Source organism: Myotis daubentonii, chromosome 2 (assembly GCF_963259705.1).
Source record: "Myotis daubentonii chromosome 2, mMyoDau2.1, whole genome shotgun sequence".
Classification (NCBI taxonomy): Eukaryota; Metazoa; Chordata; class Mammalia; order Chiroptera; family Vespertilionidae; genus Myotis; species Myotis daubentonii.
This window is the reverse complement of record NC_081841.1, coordinates 192,211,657-192,228,027: the sequence shown is the minus strand read 5'-3', so window position 1 is coordinate 192,228,027 and position 16,371 is coordinate 192,211,657. Positions and strand designations below refer to the sequence as shown.

At 48.5% G+C, this 16,371-nt stretch overlaps 1 protein-coding gene across 1 annotated transcript; it reads right to left on the bottom strand.

Moving 5' to 3' along the window:
• Positions 1–9,828: 9,828 nt before the first annotated feature.
• Positions 9,829–12,502, bottom strand: SOX1 (SRY-box transcription factor 1). The gene has a single exon (XM_059685136.1). The coding sequence runs from the start codon at positions 11,762–11,764 to the stop codon at positions 10,601–10,603; it is 1,164 nt and encodes a 387-aa protein (XP_059541119.1). The 5' UTR covers positions 11,765–12,502; the 3' UTR covers positions 9,829–10,600.
• Between the last annotated feature and the right edge of the window lie 3,869 nt (positions 12,503–16,371).

Below are 16,371 nucleotides of genomic sequence, written 5' to 3'. Positions count from 1 at the left end.
GCACCATTAGGTGACCTTGGCCAGGAAGGGAGGGAGGGGCTATTCTGCTCCTGGGAGTGTAGGCGGGGCCTCCTGGGGTGAAGCAGGTAACCCTTCTCAGTACTGGTTCCTTACCAGCAGGCTAAACTCCCTGGTAGGCCCTGCTCTACTGATGGAGTTCAGTAAGTAGTTGTTGTCCCTCCACAGTGTGTCTGGAACTGTGTTGATGCTTGAAATAAGCATTTTAAAAAGAGAAAAAAATCAAGCCAGGCAGAATTTCTGTTCTCCAGGAGGCTTGGTTGAGTGTGTTAGTTTGCATGTGGTTTCTGCCCAGAGGCACATCTGAGCCCTCAGAATGTTATTGTAACAAGGGAAAGCGTTCACCTCCATGAAACTGAGAGTGGTCAAGGTTCCTGGCAGGCTGACACTTTTTTGGTTAAATTTTTTTTTTTTATCCTAAAGTGAAGACTTCACCTTATAAATGTTCTTATAAATGCTCTGTTTTCCTCAAACCCAATTTAAAGAATCATAACTGCTTCAAGTTCAGTTGACACTTAAGCTGTTCAAATTAGATTGAACTTGTAACTTATAGATTGATTTAAAATGGCCTATTTTTAATGCAAATGCATGATTAAATTTGAGCTGTGACTTTAAATACAATCTTAGTTTTCTGTAAATAGTTACTACAGGTTACATATTCATTTTGGATAATAAAGTATGGTTTAATTATTTTAAGCCTTTTATATAATTTCCCTTAGCAAGTGCATAATTTAGTTTGTTATCCAAATTTTATAGTCAGTATTTTAAAATTGAGAATACATTTCTAGTAGCATTCTCAGTTTGAAAGATTAATATAAATGATTTATTTTTTAAAATCAACAGGAAATGTTTTACATTAACATCTTACTCTGATTAACATAATCAGATTTAAATCCATGCAACTCAGAGTGAATTAGAGATGGTAAAATACTAACATGTACACTCATGTGCCAATGCATTGCTAAAATATGTTCAGCAGCTTTTTGTCTATTTTCACTGTAAACACTTCCAGCACCAGGATTTCTACCAACTTTCCACAAAGATGCTTTGTCTACTGGTTTTGCCCATGAGTGAGACAGCGTTAAGAATCAGCCTAAATTTTATTTCTCTTTCATTTCATTAACTCTGTTCTAAACAACTCCGTTCCAGTACATTCTTTCTTTGTTTCTGAGGACAGGATTTTATTTTCTCTATGTAAACCATGTGGTGACAAATGTCTATAGTTCTGGATGTGGTGGGGAATATACAAGGAACATGCATGCGATAATTATGATAGCAGCAACGGTATTCATAAAATGTGATAATAATCAAAATGAGAGTTTCAGAAACTCTGCCTTCTCCACTATTCATGGTACCTGATTATTTGGATTGACATTCTTATCCATTAAAATGATGAGTGATTTAGTCAACAAAGACAATGTCATTTTCTCCAAAAAGCTTTAGTTAAAATGCATAGGTTATCTGATGTCTTGAATGATGCCTTGTGTCCTGAAATTAGCTAAAATCCATATTGGAATTCTTATATTATCAGCATAGTTTTGATTGTTTATATAGAATATTTTCTCTTATTATATCCCATTTAAAAATTATCTTCTCACATGCTACTCAAAGAGATTCTGACATCTTCCATGACCACACCTTAACCTAGATTTGTATCTATAAATATAATGAATGTTGTCTTTATTATGATCAGCATAAAAGTAATATCCATAATACAGAATTGCATGCTTTCTAGATAGAATACTGCTGATACATATTAGTTTATTTTGTTTAAAATGGTAGCCCCCTCTATTTGTACAACCTCTTCCTCTCAAAGACATTTAAAGTACTTAGCGCATTGAGGTGTTTTTTTTTTTTCCAAGATACTCCCATTTTACAGATTACAATATTGAGAAACTTGATAGTTAAATAATATAGTATTCTGATTATAAATATAATCTAGCTGACTAAACCAATTTATTCCATCTCATGTGCACTGGTAAATGCCCTTCTACTTTTCCAATGCCATTAAATTAACTCTCAATGAATTGATGGGAATGTTTTGGCCCATATTGTGTTCATAAGGGCTGTACAGACCTATATAAACACAAATTAGCTTGGTAAAATTAAAAATTGATAAGATACAAAATGGGACATTGTTTAGTCCCTTTAATTGTCCATTATTTAAAGCAAATCAGTAAATCAGTCAGTCTTTACTATTTACAAGATTCTAATAATCCAGTTTAAATTTAAATATATACATATATATACATATATATATATATATATATATATATATATATATATATATATATATTGATTTCTAGAGATAGAGGAATGGAGAAGGAGAGAGAGAAACATTAATGTGACAGTGAAACATGGGTTGGCTGCCTCCTGCATGTTCCCTACTAAGGGTCAAGCCCACTACCAACCCCACATGTGCCCTGACTAGGAATTGAACCGGCAACCTTTCCATGCATGAGATAATGTCCAACCAACTAAGCCACACCAGCCAGGGTACCAGCTTAAAATTTTTTTCTTCTTCCACTAATTTAATTTTTTCCCCAAAAATCATGTACTGAACAATTAAATGAGAGCATTTTATATGTACTAAACTGTTCGTTTTTAAATGCTTTAGATACAGTCTTAGCATCTATTGGGCCTATCTCCTAATGTGGGTTTTCCAGGTGTCATCCAGGACCTGCCTCAGCATCTTCTGAGAAAGAATCTGCCTAAGAAGGTGCAGATTCTTGAGTCCCACTGGAACCCCAGACTCAGCATATCAGAGGCACTGGGTCTGAGAAATGGATTTGTCACAATCTCCTCTGGTGTCCTGTGGACCTTGAAGGTGAAAGACCACTGTCCTAGTGAATCTCTAAGTCTAAATCTTTGACAATTCCAAGCCAACCTGGCCCAGCCATTCACTGACAAACAAAGCAGTTATCAGATGTACTCTGCTCAAAGTTATATTGCAGTCTTCACCGGTGCTTAAAATAATAGTGTGCACACCTCATGAGAAGATCCTTCGTAGGGAGTGTTAGAGCAGGACTAGGCTGTCTCAGCTCCCAGCCTGGCTTTCACTTTCTCTGAGAAGCCTTCTCTGACTCCTCCATATTGGGCACACATGATCAGGTAGCATTTGGCATGTACTTCCGCCCCACAACTGTAGCCCTTGCCTATGTGACAGTCAGTGTCACCCACTGGGCAGTGAGCCCCTTCGGGTTGACCTTCGCACTCTCGGAATCTGGTAAAAGGCTGCACTCATAACACATGCTCCTATAATAACCTGAACAGACAATGCGCTGGTAACAAGTGTTTGTTGAACAGCTAAAGGAAAGAATATGATGATTGTCAGGTAACGCTAAAGAGAAATTGTTCTTAGGATGAGTGAATGGGAATATTGGTTCGTACAATTATCACTGTTTCCCACCTAGGTCAAATTTGGCACTTACGGCCTCAATTCTCCTCTTCACCCCTGCCTGAGCTGACACAGTCAAATGACCATTTATCGAGGGTTTACTATGTGCTAGACACAGCATACACCTTAGATCCTTAATCCTGACTATATTCTTATGAAGTTGGTTTTATTTCTGTTTTGCATATGAAAAAAATGAACTCGGAGTTAAGGACATTTGACCAAGGACCTGGAGCCGATCTGTGACAAGCCATGCTTTTACTGCAGTTGTCTTATTCCAATTCTTCTTTCTTTCCCATGTGGCTGTATTACCATTCAACAAAGATTAGAAATACTATCAATACCATATTGACTAACTTTTCACATTGATCCTTCCTTTTCTTTGAATGCAGATATGTCATTTCTCGGTAAAAATGCAAATGGCCAAATTTTTTCAAGGATAAACATCACTCTTCAGTTCAATTTCGAACACAAAGAACAAAGCTCCTGCTTCTCCATCTACGTGGATGCTCATGTTAAATTTACTGCTCAAGTTTGGGTTTTCCCATTTACTGAGATTTCCCCCCAAGAGTTTGGATTAACTAAAAGCGTGAGGTTTCTAAATCCTTTAAAACATGCTCACCTGGATTTTCACCTCTTCCGTTGCTTAGAAATAAAAAATATAAGTTGGCCTCTGTTTTGAATTTGTCTTGACACTGCTACTACACTGTGTATAGGTTTTATATTGCCATGAGGCACTTTGCCCTATCAATTGCAGTATTCGTCATGTGAAATCCTGGGTCAATTCTTTAGATGTCTAAGACTCTTGTTTTCATATCTTATAAGTGTGTAGGACAAACATAGAGTGTTATTGCTGCCACTAGATATCATCTCTAGTTAGCATTTCGGGGGTGCTCGGGGAGAAAACAATGTCTGGGTGATAACTCTTGTCAGTTTCCCCATTGTCAAACCCAATCTTACATTCCTCCACACTCTCACAATATTTCCCCATTGGGAACATGCCTGACATTGCAATTTCTCAAAACTGCAGCTCTGCAGTGAATGCCTAATTCCTGAAACGGCAAAATCTAACAAAAGCGGATTTTTTTTCCACTGATTTGACTGGCTGACTATTTCGAGGCTTTGCATGTGATGACCTGCTGTTCCTCACAAACAACATCTTTAATGTACCCACACGGTTGTTCTGAAGTGGCGGGGCAATTAAACCCTCGGAGGGGAGCTGCCTGCGGGGCACTCAGAATTACTCACCAAGTCCAGAGTTTCTGCCACAGGCAAATTTTCCCCATAGGTTGCAGTTAGCAACTTACCAAGTAACAATCTGTTACTTGCTTTGGAACCCCAAACCCATTCAGCACCCCAGCGTACCCAGGCTAGGCTGTGGGTATGTGTCAGTTCTCTTGGAGTTATTTGTTTTGTGTTGTTTTAAAAATTGCTTCTCTCTCTCTCTCTCTCTCTCTCTCTCTCTCTCTCTCTCTCTCCTCTTGTTGATGTTTTTATATTTAAACATGAAAAGCCACTTTAGAGGAAAACCTGGCAATCCTGTTTTTTTATTATCAAAATAGATGACCTCTTTCTATCTTTGGACACATCACTTGTTTGGGTTCTTTATCTGTGTTTCATGTTTGTTAAAACTCTTGATGGAGTTATTTCAGCACAAATTCCCATCGTGACTGCTAAGGAAGATAGATACACGTATTTACTTGCTTCTTCCCTGACACCCCCCACCCCCACCCCTACCCCCCACCCTCCACCTCAAACTTATTTTTATTACTTTTCAGGTGAGCCCCGAAGATTTCCCTCCTGATGACCATGTCATGCTTCATTCCTCCACCTTGACGGAGAATGCGGTTTTAGAGACAGCTTTAATATAGTTATTTCATTCCCCTCTTCCCAATACTGCCACACACGCACACCAAGGTTTGCAAAGACCTAAGTAAGGCAACGTTTGCTGGAGAGCCTGTCAGAACGCAAAAGGAGAGCGACCGAGCATCCAGTCTTTTGGTTTTGGTTTCTCATGGAAATGAGATGGCTTTTATAAGACAGAGCCCAGCGAGCATTCTCCCCAGGCTGGGTCGGAGGAGCAGAAGGAAGACGGCTCAGGAAATGGGAGATGCGGGCATTCTAAAAGAACTCTGATGGGCCAACTGCTCCCGCCCCGTGAAGCTCCAACCCGCGCCGCGCTGATTCCCGCCACCGGCGCCCCTACTGCGAGGGCTGTGGCCCGGGATGCGGGTGTGTCCCTCTCCCTGCCGCCCTCCACTTGCTGAGCCCCGGGGTGCGGATCTCCCTAGTCCCGGCCTCCGCCATCCCTCCCCTGCCCCCCTCCCCCCAGCCCCCCGCTCCTCCGCCCTGCCTCCCCTCCCCCTCCTTTCTCCCACTTGTTGCGGCCAGTCCCGGAGACCTGCTTGTTCCGCTGGCTGATTGTAAAAGGGTTTGACTTGCAGCTGACCTCGGGTCAGGACTTTCTCTCCACTAATCCTGGCCTCTTTAAACACAAAAACACTTTGCCCTCTTCCCTTGCATCAGTCATCTTAATCCCCCCGGCGGCTGACACCCCGCCCGGCCTCTGAGCCCAGGCTGCACCCAAGTGAGTTGGGGGCGGACGCCCAGGCCGCAGGCTCCAAGCAGGTACCTGGGACCCCCAGCCCCTCCCGCTCCGAGCCCGTGGGGACGCAGCCGAGGGAAGGTTGGGGACCGGCAGCTCCCAGGCACCTGCCGACCTTGACCCAAGATTCAGAGGGAGCGTCCTGTGACCTCCGCCGGGACGACCAGGGGCCAAGCCTTGGAGGATCCAGGAGGCGGCGAGGAGAGACAAAGAGAAGGCCGGAGAGAAGGGAAGGGGGGACACTGGAGGCAGCGCGGAGAGGAAGGGAGAGGCGAAGAGGAAATAAAGGAGAAGTGAATGGACAACGCTACTGGAAGGGGATTCTGAAAGGTGGAGAGGAAAAGAACTGAGCAGGATGAGGAGCGAAGGCCTGGAAGTCGCCCACTGCTCAGGGCTCAATTGTGAACCAAGCCAGAGAAGGGCGACCTCGGGAAGGCGGGGGGGTGGGGGTGGGGTTGTTGCCCCCGTCGGGAGGGGACCCAGGACCCGGATCCTGGGCGCAGGGCGCCGCCCGCCGCGTCAGTTGGGTTCCCGGGGGTGGGCGCAGCGGGGGCCGAGTGGGCGCGCAGCTGGAGAGGAAGGGCCCCGGGGATGGAGGGAGGGAGAGTGGGAGGAGCAGGAAGGGAGGCCGGGGAGAGAAGTGGGGGCAGGGAAGAGCTCCGCGGCACCCCGTCGGGCTGGGAAACGCAGGCCCGGGGCCGGGAGCAGAGGGCGAAGGTGAAGGTCCCTGCCTGCCCACTTCCCCGCCCCGGAGTCCCGGCCGGCACTCCCGATCCTGCAGGACTGGGGGGCCAGAACCGGGGCCCACGTTCCTGGGCTCCGCGCCTCGGGGAGCCCGCGCCCCCTCCCCCCTTCCTTCCTGGCCCGGCCTTTCAATCCCGCCAAAGAGTCACGCTGGAAAAAGAGCTGCGCCAAGGCCAAGTCTGCTTTTCACTCGAAGTTTCCAAGGAATCAAACCTATGATTACATTTCACCGCCGACGTATCTGGAGCCTCTGTCTCGCGGGCCAGGCTGCGGAAGCGGGGGTGGCAGCGCGGGGGCCGCGGGCGGCGGGTGCGGGAGCCCAGGTCGCCCTGGAGCGCGCCTTCCAGGGGCCTGCCACCCGCGACGAGTTTCTCGAATTAACCAGAATTTCCCGGAGACAGAAATCTGCGTGGCCCAGTCTTTGTCGGGAAGATGAAATGCGTGAATATGCGCGCTATTCTTCTCCCACAGGCATGATTTTAATAGACCTATCAGTCACGCTACCCGACACGCATCTGCAGAGCAGGCGCGCAGTACCCGCTACTGGTTTTAAGATTAATTCATTTCTAGCTACTGGTGGGTTTCTTTGGCGGGAGGCGATTCAAAGTCCTAACAACAATTACAGGGGCCAAATGGGTGGGTTTTTTTGTTTGTTTGTTTTTAAGATGAGGTGGTGTAGAGGGGGTTAAGAGACAGGCGGAAAAACCCTCCAGCAAAGCCTGCTACCCTCAGCTAAGAGAGCCCGGCTGCGCGCAAAGGCCTGCCTACGGAGAATTCCCGCAGTTGTCCTCGCTGGAAGTTATGCAAACTTCGTAAAGGCCCCCAAATAGGCCGGTCCGCGCTCTCCACACGGGTTTCAAACAAAATAGAAATACCATCCCACGATTTAGGAAGCGACTGAAGCCATCATATAACAATTACCATCAGATAATATTTCATGAATATGATGGGGAGCACCTTGGCAAGAACTGAATTCACAGTTTGGTTCTGTAGTGGAATAAATCCGTGAATTTAAATGGGGGAAACAATGCGGGCCTGATGGGATCTCTTCCTGAGAGAGGAATCCTAGCCAATCTCTCCCCTCCCCCACCCCACCCCCATCCCATATTGTTTTTAAATGAAGTCATTAAAGAATTTGTTTTTCTCCTTGTCCTTCTAGCCAACCAAACAAATTCGCTGCAGTTTAGGGATTCTTATTTTAAGTCCTTTCTGGGTTTTTTTAACAAGTGACTTGGGGTACCTGGCATTGAATGTTTCAGCTGACTCTGTATGAGGCACATACAGAAAAATGCCAAACTCTAAATCCATCTTCTGGGAAACCAACAGACAGGTCTGCCTGGAGTCCCCAGCAGACTGCGCAGCCTTCATAGTCTCAAACATTTCAAGTGTGACCCACATTACTAATAGGTGTGATGAGCTAAGACTTAGATGCCAAGAGTTGAGAATAGATATAAACTTGGGCATACACTTATGTGAGCACGGCCACACATCTGTCTGCCACTTTAGTAAGTGCAGGGAGAGGTTTCTAGCTTGGGAGTTAGCAAAAGAACTAGGGAGTCCATTTAACTCTGCGAATATCAGAGTAAATGAGGTCTGGCCCTTATGTGGGCTGGTGAGTTAACAGAGCATTACAGAATTTCCCAAAGCTTCTCTCCCAGAGGGGACTGTGTGTGGCATTTATTCCCAGATCTCATGATGCTGTTCTGCTTAGCAACCCACATATATCCAAGCACTTTTTGGAGCCACTGTTTCACAAAGGATCAGATTTTTTTTCCTGCTAAGGCAGGGGGGAAAAAAAAGAAAGAGAGAAAGGAGGGGCGCTTTATTATCTTGTTTGGAAGAAGCAGTCGACATTTTTTTTTTTTTGGAAATTTTTGCAGTCACTTTAAGAAATGGGTGGTTTAAGTAAAAGTATCAAAATGACTCCAAAAAAATTACACATCAATTGTCAGGTTAGCATTTTACTTAAAGCTATTCTTTAATGCAGGTTGAATGTGATTCTCATTAACCCACCAAGATAGGCCCATTTTTGGAAGGATAGTCTACTCATTCCAGGATAAGAAAAGATTCTGAGAAAATGAGGGGGTTGAAGAAATCAACATATTTTGATCTGGGTTAAAGGTTTCTTTTTTCAAAAATATAATTTCACTTTTATGTTGTGACTAATTTCAGAACGTATTTGCTACAGTATAACTTTAAAATTCAATATTTAATGCTGTCAGATTACTTGAAGACAAAGTTTTACAGAAAACTTTAAATTCCAGAAAAAAACTTCACTGTACCAATAAACACCTAGAAAAAATATAACTAAAAATTTTAAAGCGTTAACCAACCTTGGATATGGTCAGGAATAATAAACACCGCATTTTGCATTCACATCGGTTAGCAACTTGTATCCCAGTTCACTGGGGCTGGGGGTGGGGGAGAGGGGGGAGAGAGTGGCCAATTTTGTGTCTGTGTGCGAAAATCCAACAAAATTATTCGGCTCTTTCTCAAGGAGAAAGAAGCCAGAGGGAGGGATGGAGGGGGCTTGGTTACAGTACATTTTGGTTCAGAGATGGTGTTTCCTTGAGCCAAATCTAGATAAATTCCACCTGCAATCTTGTTAATTGCGGGGAAATTGGGGCCCTCATGCCCCTGCAGTGGTCTTTTGTCATCCAACCTTGGCCTGGTCCCGCCACTGGGCTCTTCTCTCCTGGGGGCACGGATCTGGGGCCGGCCAGAGGATGCAAAGCCCACAGGAAGGAATCAAAAAATCCCGCAGGGCCGGCCCAAAGATACAAACACACCGAAGGGCCGGAGTATATAACGACTTTTTTTCTTGTAATTATTTCCCGTTCTGTATTAACACTGTAAACCCTACAAAACAATCCATTGGTCTTAACCTCCTTCCCTTCCACTGAACGCAGCTCCATAAAAATCGTACCCTCTCCCCCTGGGTTTCCCTTCACTCTTAAACCATGCTGATCATTTCTCCTTCGTCAGCCTTACTAATTGTATTTGGAGCCCGCAAAACATGCATATACAATTAGCACGTTTCCAATTTATGGGAAGAACCGAGTTTTTTTCCTCTCTTAAATTTATTGACTCGATGCGTTTTTAAAGAGGGGTTATCTTTTTCGTTTTTTACTAGAAAGGCTTTTTAGGAAACTATGTACATAATCTGAATACCCCTCCCCACGCTGAAACGCCTAAATTAAAATTTCACAATGCATTTACAAGAAATAATTACAAAACAAAAAAAAATGGAAAAGCTCAGATACAGAAAAGTTTTACAAAAACTCAGAATATAACGCTGCCATCAGAAAGGGGGTGGGGGCATCTCTTTGTATAAATTAACAAACCAACCCAAGAGTGGTAACAACTACGAAAAACCTGTGTTTGGATCTGCCTTACTACACCGATAACAGATGCGAACAGCTCCCGGGCGACCACACGCCAGCAGGAAGCGAGGCAGGACGGGCGTGAGCGCGCCGGCGGGATAGAAAAGTTGGAGTCGCCTCTTGCTTGGCTTGGTCTTTGTGTCCCCTCCAGCAAAGAAACGCTCCCAGCCTCTGTGGATGATAAATACTGTACAAAAAGTCTCAAGAAAACACCAAGTTCAGTCTAAAACGCACGACTGTGTCCGCGCCTAGCCGTTCCCAGAAGCTCCCAGACAGGCGAGCGGGGGACAGGGGGTGGTGTCACCTAGTGTTCGTCGCCAGTGTTTCCCTGGAAGGAAAGAAGGTGGAAACGTCTGCACAAAAGCCAGGCCGCGCGGGGCCGGGCCGGGCACCTCGGTCTGGCCGCACGTTCCTTCTCGCGCGTCGCCGGCGCGGGCCGCAGTCCCCCTCGCGTCCCTAGATGTGCGTCAGGGGCACCGTGCCGTTGACGCCCGCGCCCGCGCCCTGGTAGTGCTGCGGCAGCGAGTGCAGCCGGCTCTGCGCCGCGGCGGCCGCCGCCGCCGCCGGGTCGCCGCCCTCGCCGGCCGGCAAGTACATGCTGATCATCTCACGCAGGTCCCCGGGGCATGGCGCCCGCGAGTGCGCCGGGGCCGGCGGGCTGCCGCTGGGCTCCGACTTGACTAGAGAGCCGAGAGCGCCCAGGGCACCCGACGAGGCGGCGGCCGCCGCCGCCGCCGCCGCCACGGCCGAGTTCTGGTGCGCGCCACCCGCGGCGGCGGCGGCGGCCGCCGCGGCGCCGTAGGGGAGGCCGCCGTAGCCCGAGGGCGAGGCGCTCATGTAGCCCTGCGAGTTGGAGATGGGGCTGTACTGCAGCGCTCCCATGTCGTAGCGGTGCATAGGCTGCGGGTTGTGCGGGTGCGCGTGCGGATGGTGCGGGTGAGGATGCGCCGGGTGCGCGTGCGGGTGCGCGCCGCCGGCGCCCGGGTGCTGCCCGTAAGCCAGCTGCGCCTCCTGCATCATGGCCGCGGCCGCGGCCGCCGCCGCCACAGAGCCGGGGTAGGCGCCGTTGGCCCAGCCGTTGACGTGCGCATAGCCGCCGCCCGCCGCGCCGCCGGGGCTCTCGAGTCGCTGGCCTACGGCCGCCGCGCCCACACCCACGCCCATGGCCACGGCGGCGCCTCCGCCGCCTGCGCCGGCCGCCAGCAGCCCGCCGGCCAGCGAGTACTTGTCCTTCTTGAGCAGCGTCTTGGTCTTGCGGCGCGGCCGGTACTTGTAATCCGGGTGCTCCTTCATGTGCAGGGCGCGCAGCCGCTTCGCCTCGTCGATGAACGGCCTCTTTTCGGCCTCGGACATAACCTTCCACTCGGCGCCCAGGCGCTTGCTGATTTCCGAGTTGTGCATCTTGGGGTTCTCCTGGGCCATCTTGCGCCGCTGCCCTCGGGACCACACCATGAAGGCGTTCATGGGCCGCTTGACCCGGTCCTGGTTGGCCTTGGCGCCCCCGCCGCCTCCGCCGCCGCCTCCCCCACCGCCGCCCACTCCGGCCGGGCCTGACAAGTTCGTGGGGGCCTGGGCGCCGCCAGGCGAGTGCAGGTCGGTCTCCATCATCATGCTGTACATTGGGGCGGCTCACGGGTTCACCGGCACCACGCAGAGAGGGCCTGGAGCATAGACGGCCGGGGGGGCTGGGAGATGGAGAGGGACTCAAACAGAGCGATACTTGGGGGTGGGTGTGTGGGGAGAGGTCTTAGCGGAGAGAAGAAGGGGGGAGGTGGAGGCAAAAACAACAAAAAAGAGGCAAAAAACACACGCACTCAGCGCCGGTCCGCTCACAGGTGGAAAGTTTCTCCTCGTGCACAAACCACTTGCCAAAGAGGGTGATGACCGGGGTCGCTGTCCTCGCCGCCGCAGCAGCTGCAGGGTCGCTCTCGGCTGAGCAGTGCAAACAGGTGCAATCGTGGCCAAGTTGCAGCTCCACTTTGGGGGACGAGAATGATGCGCCGGCCCCGATCCGGGACTCTCGTCTCCTCCTCGTCGGCCGCTGTCGCCCGGCGCTGTCTCCTTCCTGCTGCACTCGGTCCTCAGCGGCCTCCAACTCCGGGGATGCAACTTCTAGCTGGGCGGCGCGCCGCGTGCGCTGGGCATGTGCGGGTCCCAGGTGCCTAGGGGGGAGCGAGGCGCCGAGGGGGGAAGGGAGGGGGGCTGGGGGGATTACAGTGCAGCTGGGGAGGGGGGCCGGGGGCAGCCAAGGGAGCGCAGGCGCGCAGAGAAGTCCAGGAAGCCGGGGCCGCCGAGCCCGGGCTGCCCGCTGCCTGCCCGGGGCCGTGCGCTGGGAGTGGAGGCGCACACGGGGCCGGCGGCGCGCGGGGCCCAGCAGCCATACGCCCGGCCCGGGCTGCCATTAAATGCGCGCGCCGCGGCCAATGGGAGCTGGCGGCGGCGGTGATTTGCATGGCGCGCTGGCGAGTGACGTGAGGAGGGAGTAGATACACTGGGCGCGGGCGGCGGAGCGGGGAGGAGGGGAGAAAGGAAGGGGGAGCAGGGGCAGGAAGGAGGTAGAGGGGGGCGGGGGGAGGCCCGGGAGGGGGTCACCGCCGAGCTGCTTCCTGAGAGCGCGCGGCGGTGGCGAACTCCGAGCTCACCCTCGCCTCTCGCAGCCCGCGCGCTCCACGTGATTAACGCCTGGATTTAAAAGCTAGACGGACACAGAATCGTTCGGGGAGGGGGGCGGGGAGGTAAGGAATACAGCCCCCGGCCACGTTTAACCCGGCGCATCCTTGACCCAGCTCCTCCTCGGCCCACCGCCCGCCAACTCTGCGCCAGCTGGGAAGGGGGAAAGTTGGCAACTGTGGCAGGAACCCGCACTCATCGCCGCCCCAGGGCTGGAAAGGAGGGGCGCGACCCCAGGCGCGGGAAATACTGGCCGCCGCTGTAAAGCCCCCCTCGGGATCTCCTGCGAGGCTTGGGCAACTCAGTCCCCTTCGCCCTCCCAGGGATTTGTGCTCCACTGCAGCGTGATCTGAAGTTCTCCAGTGCCCCCTCTCGTAGGCAAGGCCTTCACAATCCAGGCCCCAGTAATCCCCGTAACGGGGGAGCATTTGTGTCGGGCTTGGCTGCACAGCTTCCTTTTAGCATTAGCCCTGAACTTTTTTTTTTTTTTTTTTTTTTTTTTTTTTTTTAAGGATCTCTTTTAATAAGCCTGGCTGTTCCAGTCACACACTCTCCTCAGCTTGGCGCTTCTTCCTCCTAAAATGGAATTTCTAGTAAGCTCGAAAACAAGAACTATCTGGAATCTAGTTACTTAACAACAGTTGAAAAAGTTTTAAAATCTCAGAAGAATGAGGTAGCCCACGCTCTTCTGGAGAGCATCTTCCACAAACTGTTTGCTTAAGAATTTCCCAAACTGCGTGAACGGAGCAAGGCCTCCAGGAAGCGAGTCGGAAAAGTGGGGTTTGGGGACCAAGAGACAGATACCTCTTTCTTGCATTATGCAAATGAAAGGCTCGGTTCCGGGAGTGGCTGAGACATCCACCTGCGGTTATAACTCATAAACCTCACAGTATCTAACAAAACACCATTGCACTCGGGGTACCTTTTCCATCCGGGTGATGGATGATAGGAAAGAGCCCAAAGACGTCTGACGGAACATCCGTGGAGAGACCACGCACCCCTCCTGCGCCCTCAGGGAGTAACAGGGGCGTCTCCATGAGCACCAGAGTGGGAGGTGCTTGGGAGATGGCTGGTGGGCGAAGTGGAGCCTAACGAAGGCGGGAGACTGACCTTCTTGAAATAGAAGTAAACAGACATACGATCATGATCATTAGGGTAGTAATAAGGCTGTTTAAGTATGTTGGGCAGTGAATACGTGACACCTCCACTCCCCCCCCCCAACTCTCTGTCCCCAATTAAAGAAGAAATCTGAGGTTGTGAATTTCCTGACCCTATTGCTTGTCCACAGTACAGGGATAATGCCTTTTTTCCTGTCAATTACTATGATTATTACTGTAGCTTTTTATTATTATTGCAAGGTTGCTATAGTATGCAATGCAACAGTAAATTGGTCTCTGCAGATTAAACTGATTTCATTTCAGGCTATTCAGCATTTAATAGTGAACTCATTGAAAAATATATAATTATATTAGAAAGGAAATGTCATTTCATATTTATCTTTCACTAAATATCTAGGTTATAAACTTGGTTTTCATCCAGCTTCTTATTTCACCCATCGAGTTTGTTAAATCTTTTTATTTGTTTCATGTACTACCTCCAAATATCAGTTACATTGTGAATGAACAAAAAAAAAAAAGAACAAGAATATTGTTTAAGAATACTATAGATCCGTTTTTCCTTTGATAATTTAAGAGGCAATGGGTGTGCAGTGAGATCCAGTGTGTTATGGAAAGTCAGCAAGATTGAAATAAAGGAAATGGTTTACAAATTATAATCTATATTATCCACTTAGCCATTGAAAGATTTCTTTCCTCTGCTTTTCAATTTAGATTTTAAACCAAATAGCCTAAGACCCCCTGAAAATACTTTGTATGAATTAGGCTTGGCACATTATTTTCCATATCAATGGAGCAATTTATTGTATAACCACCCTGCACTCCAGTGTGCATTGCAGGAATGCTTTATGTTTTTGGGAACTTGGATCGCTGATTTTGAAATGGTCTAGTTTCTTTCTACATAGTCCTGAAAATTGTTTCCAAATATGACATTACCCTTGTTTTCCAGAGCACCTAAATGGGAAGTAAATGGTTTAGCCTTTTATGAGATCGCACTAGTGCTTAGCATTTGGGGCGCTCTCCATAAGTCCTTTTTAGTGAGGAGATGTTCCCTGGGCCCAAGCGGGCACACACTATGGGTGCCCATGTGCATAAGTATTAACTGAAGCTGCAGGTATAACTTGTTGCCAAGTGATAGATGATTGGCAGCTGCTGCCAGTGCCAATTAGGCAGTGGCGGGGCACTGCGTGCCAGACCTCTCAGTGCCTTGAATCCTGGCACAAAGATTGAAGAGCGTCATATCAACTCCCGCTGGTAATGGCTGTTGGGAGCCTCAATTTCTTGCTCCTTCTGACCCTTCTCCCCAGTAACTCTTTAAAAATAGAGAAAACAGTCCAAAATCAGTTTGAAAAACACGTCTTCTCCCTGTTCTGTTTCTCTCCCCCTCCTCCCCACCCCCTGTTTGGCAGGAACCTCCTTCAAACCCAGAACTTTCTCAAAGGCCAGGCGCTGGAGGATTTGAAGACAGACTACACTATTTACCGGAAGCGCCCGAACCCAGACCACTATCGAAGGATTACTTCACTGTTGGTTGACCAAATTTGCTCTCTTGGCAATTCAGAAACTTCATTGTGCCTCTGTGCTCAAAATGCCAAAGGGAAGATCCACTTAGAATGCAGATAAGTAAAGATGCTGTTTTTATTTTTTTATTTCACTTATGGAAATGATCCTTAAAGAAAATTCAAATCAAAGCCATCATTAGAAGAAATTACATAGATGTATATGTATATGTACATGCATATACACAATATTTTCATACATATACAGTATGTGTACCCACAGGATATATGCACACAAGTGTATATACATAGAATGTATGCATACATATATACATCTATATACATAGAGGGTATATGTATAGAAAATGTGCATGTGAATATATATACATGTATACACGTGTGTGCATATGCACACCCATATATACAATAGATGTATGTTTACATGCATGTGTACACACACATTACACATGCATACATATGTATGTGATGTATTTAGGAAATATACACGAGTCCTTGACTTTCAAATAGATTGAGTTCTAGACTTTAAATCTAACACCATTAGCTTAAATTGCCTATACAGAGTAACGCAAACTTAGATTTTGCTTTGCCCACCTCTATGTTGTGTTCAGGAGAAATCTGGGAAGTAGCGAGATCACTGGACAGAATCCCCGCCCTGCCCCTAGCAATCTTTAATGAAAGCGAGTTTTCAGGCACCTAGAGGTTACTCTCTGTACCAGCGCCAGACTCAAGCTCCCAGCATGCATAGAGATGGACAGGTTAGGAGTTCTGGGGAGACAAAGATCACAGGGAAGAAAACGACACACTCTTCCTGTCTCCCTTCGCCTTGCCTGTCCTGGTGACACCCTCCGGGGAGATGTCCATCTGTGTCCGCTGCCCTCACACCATCTAGCTCCAGGGGCTTCCGAGACCCCTTAAGGACTCA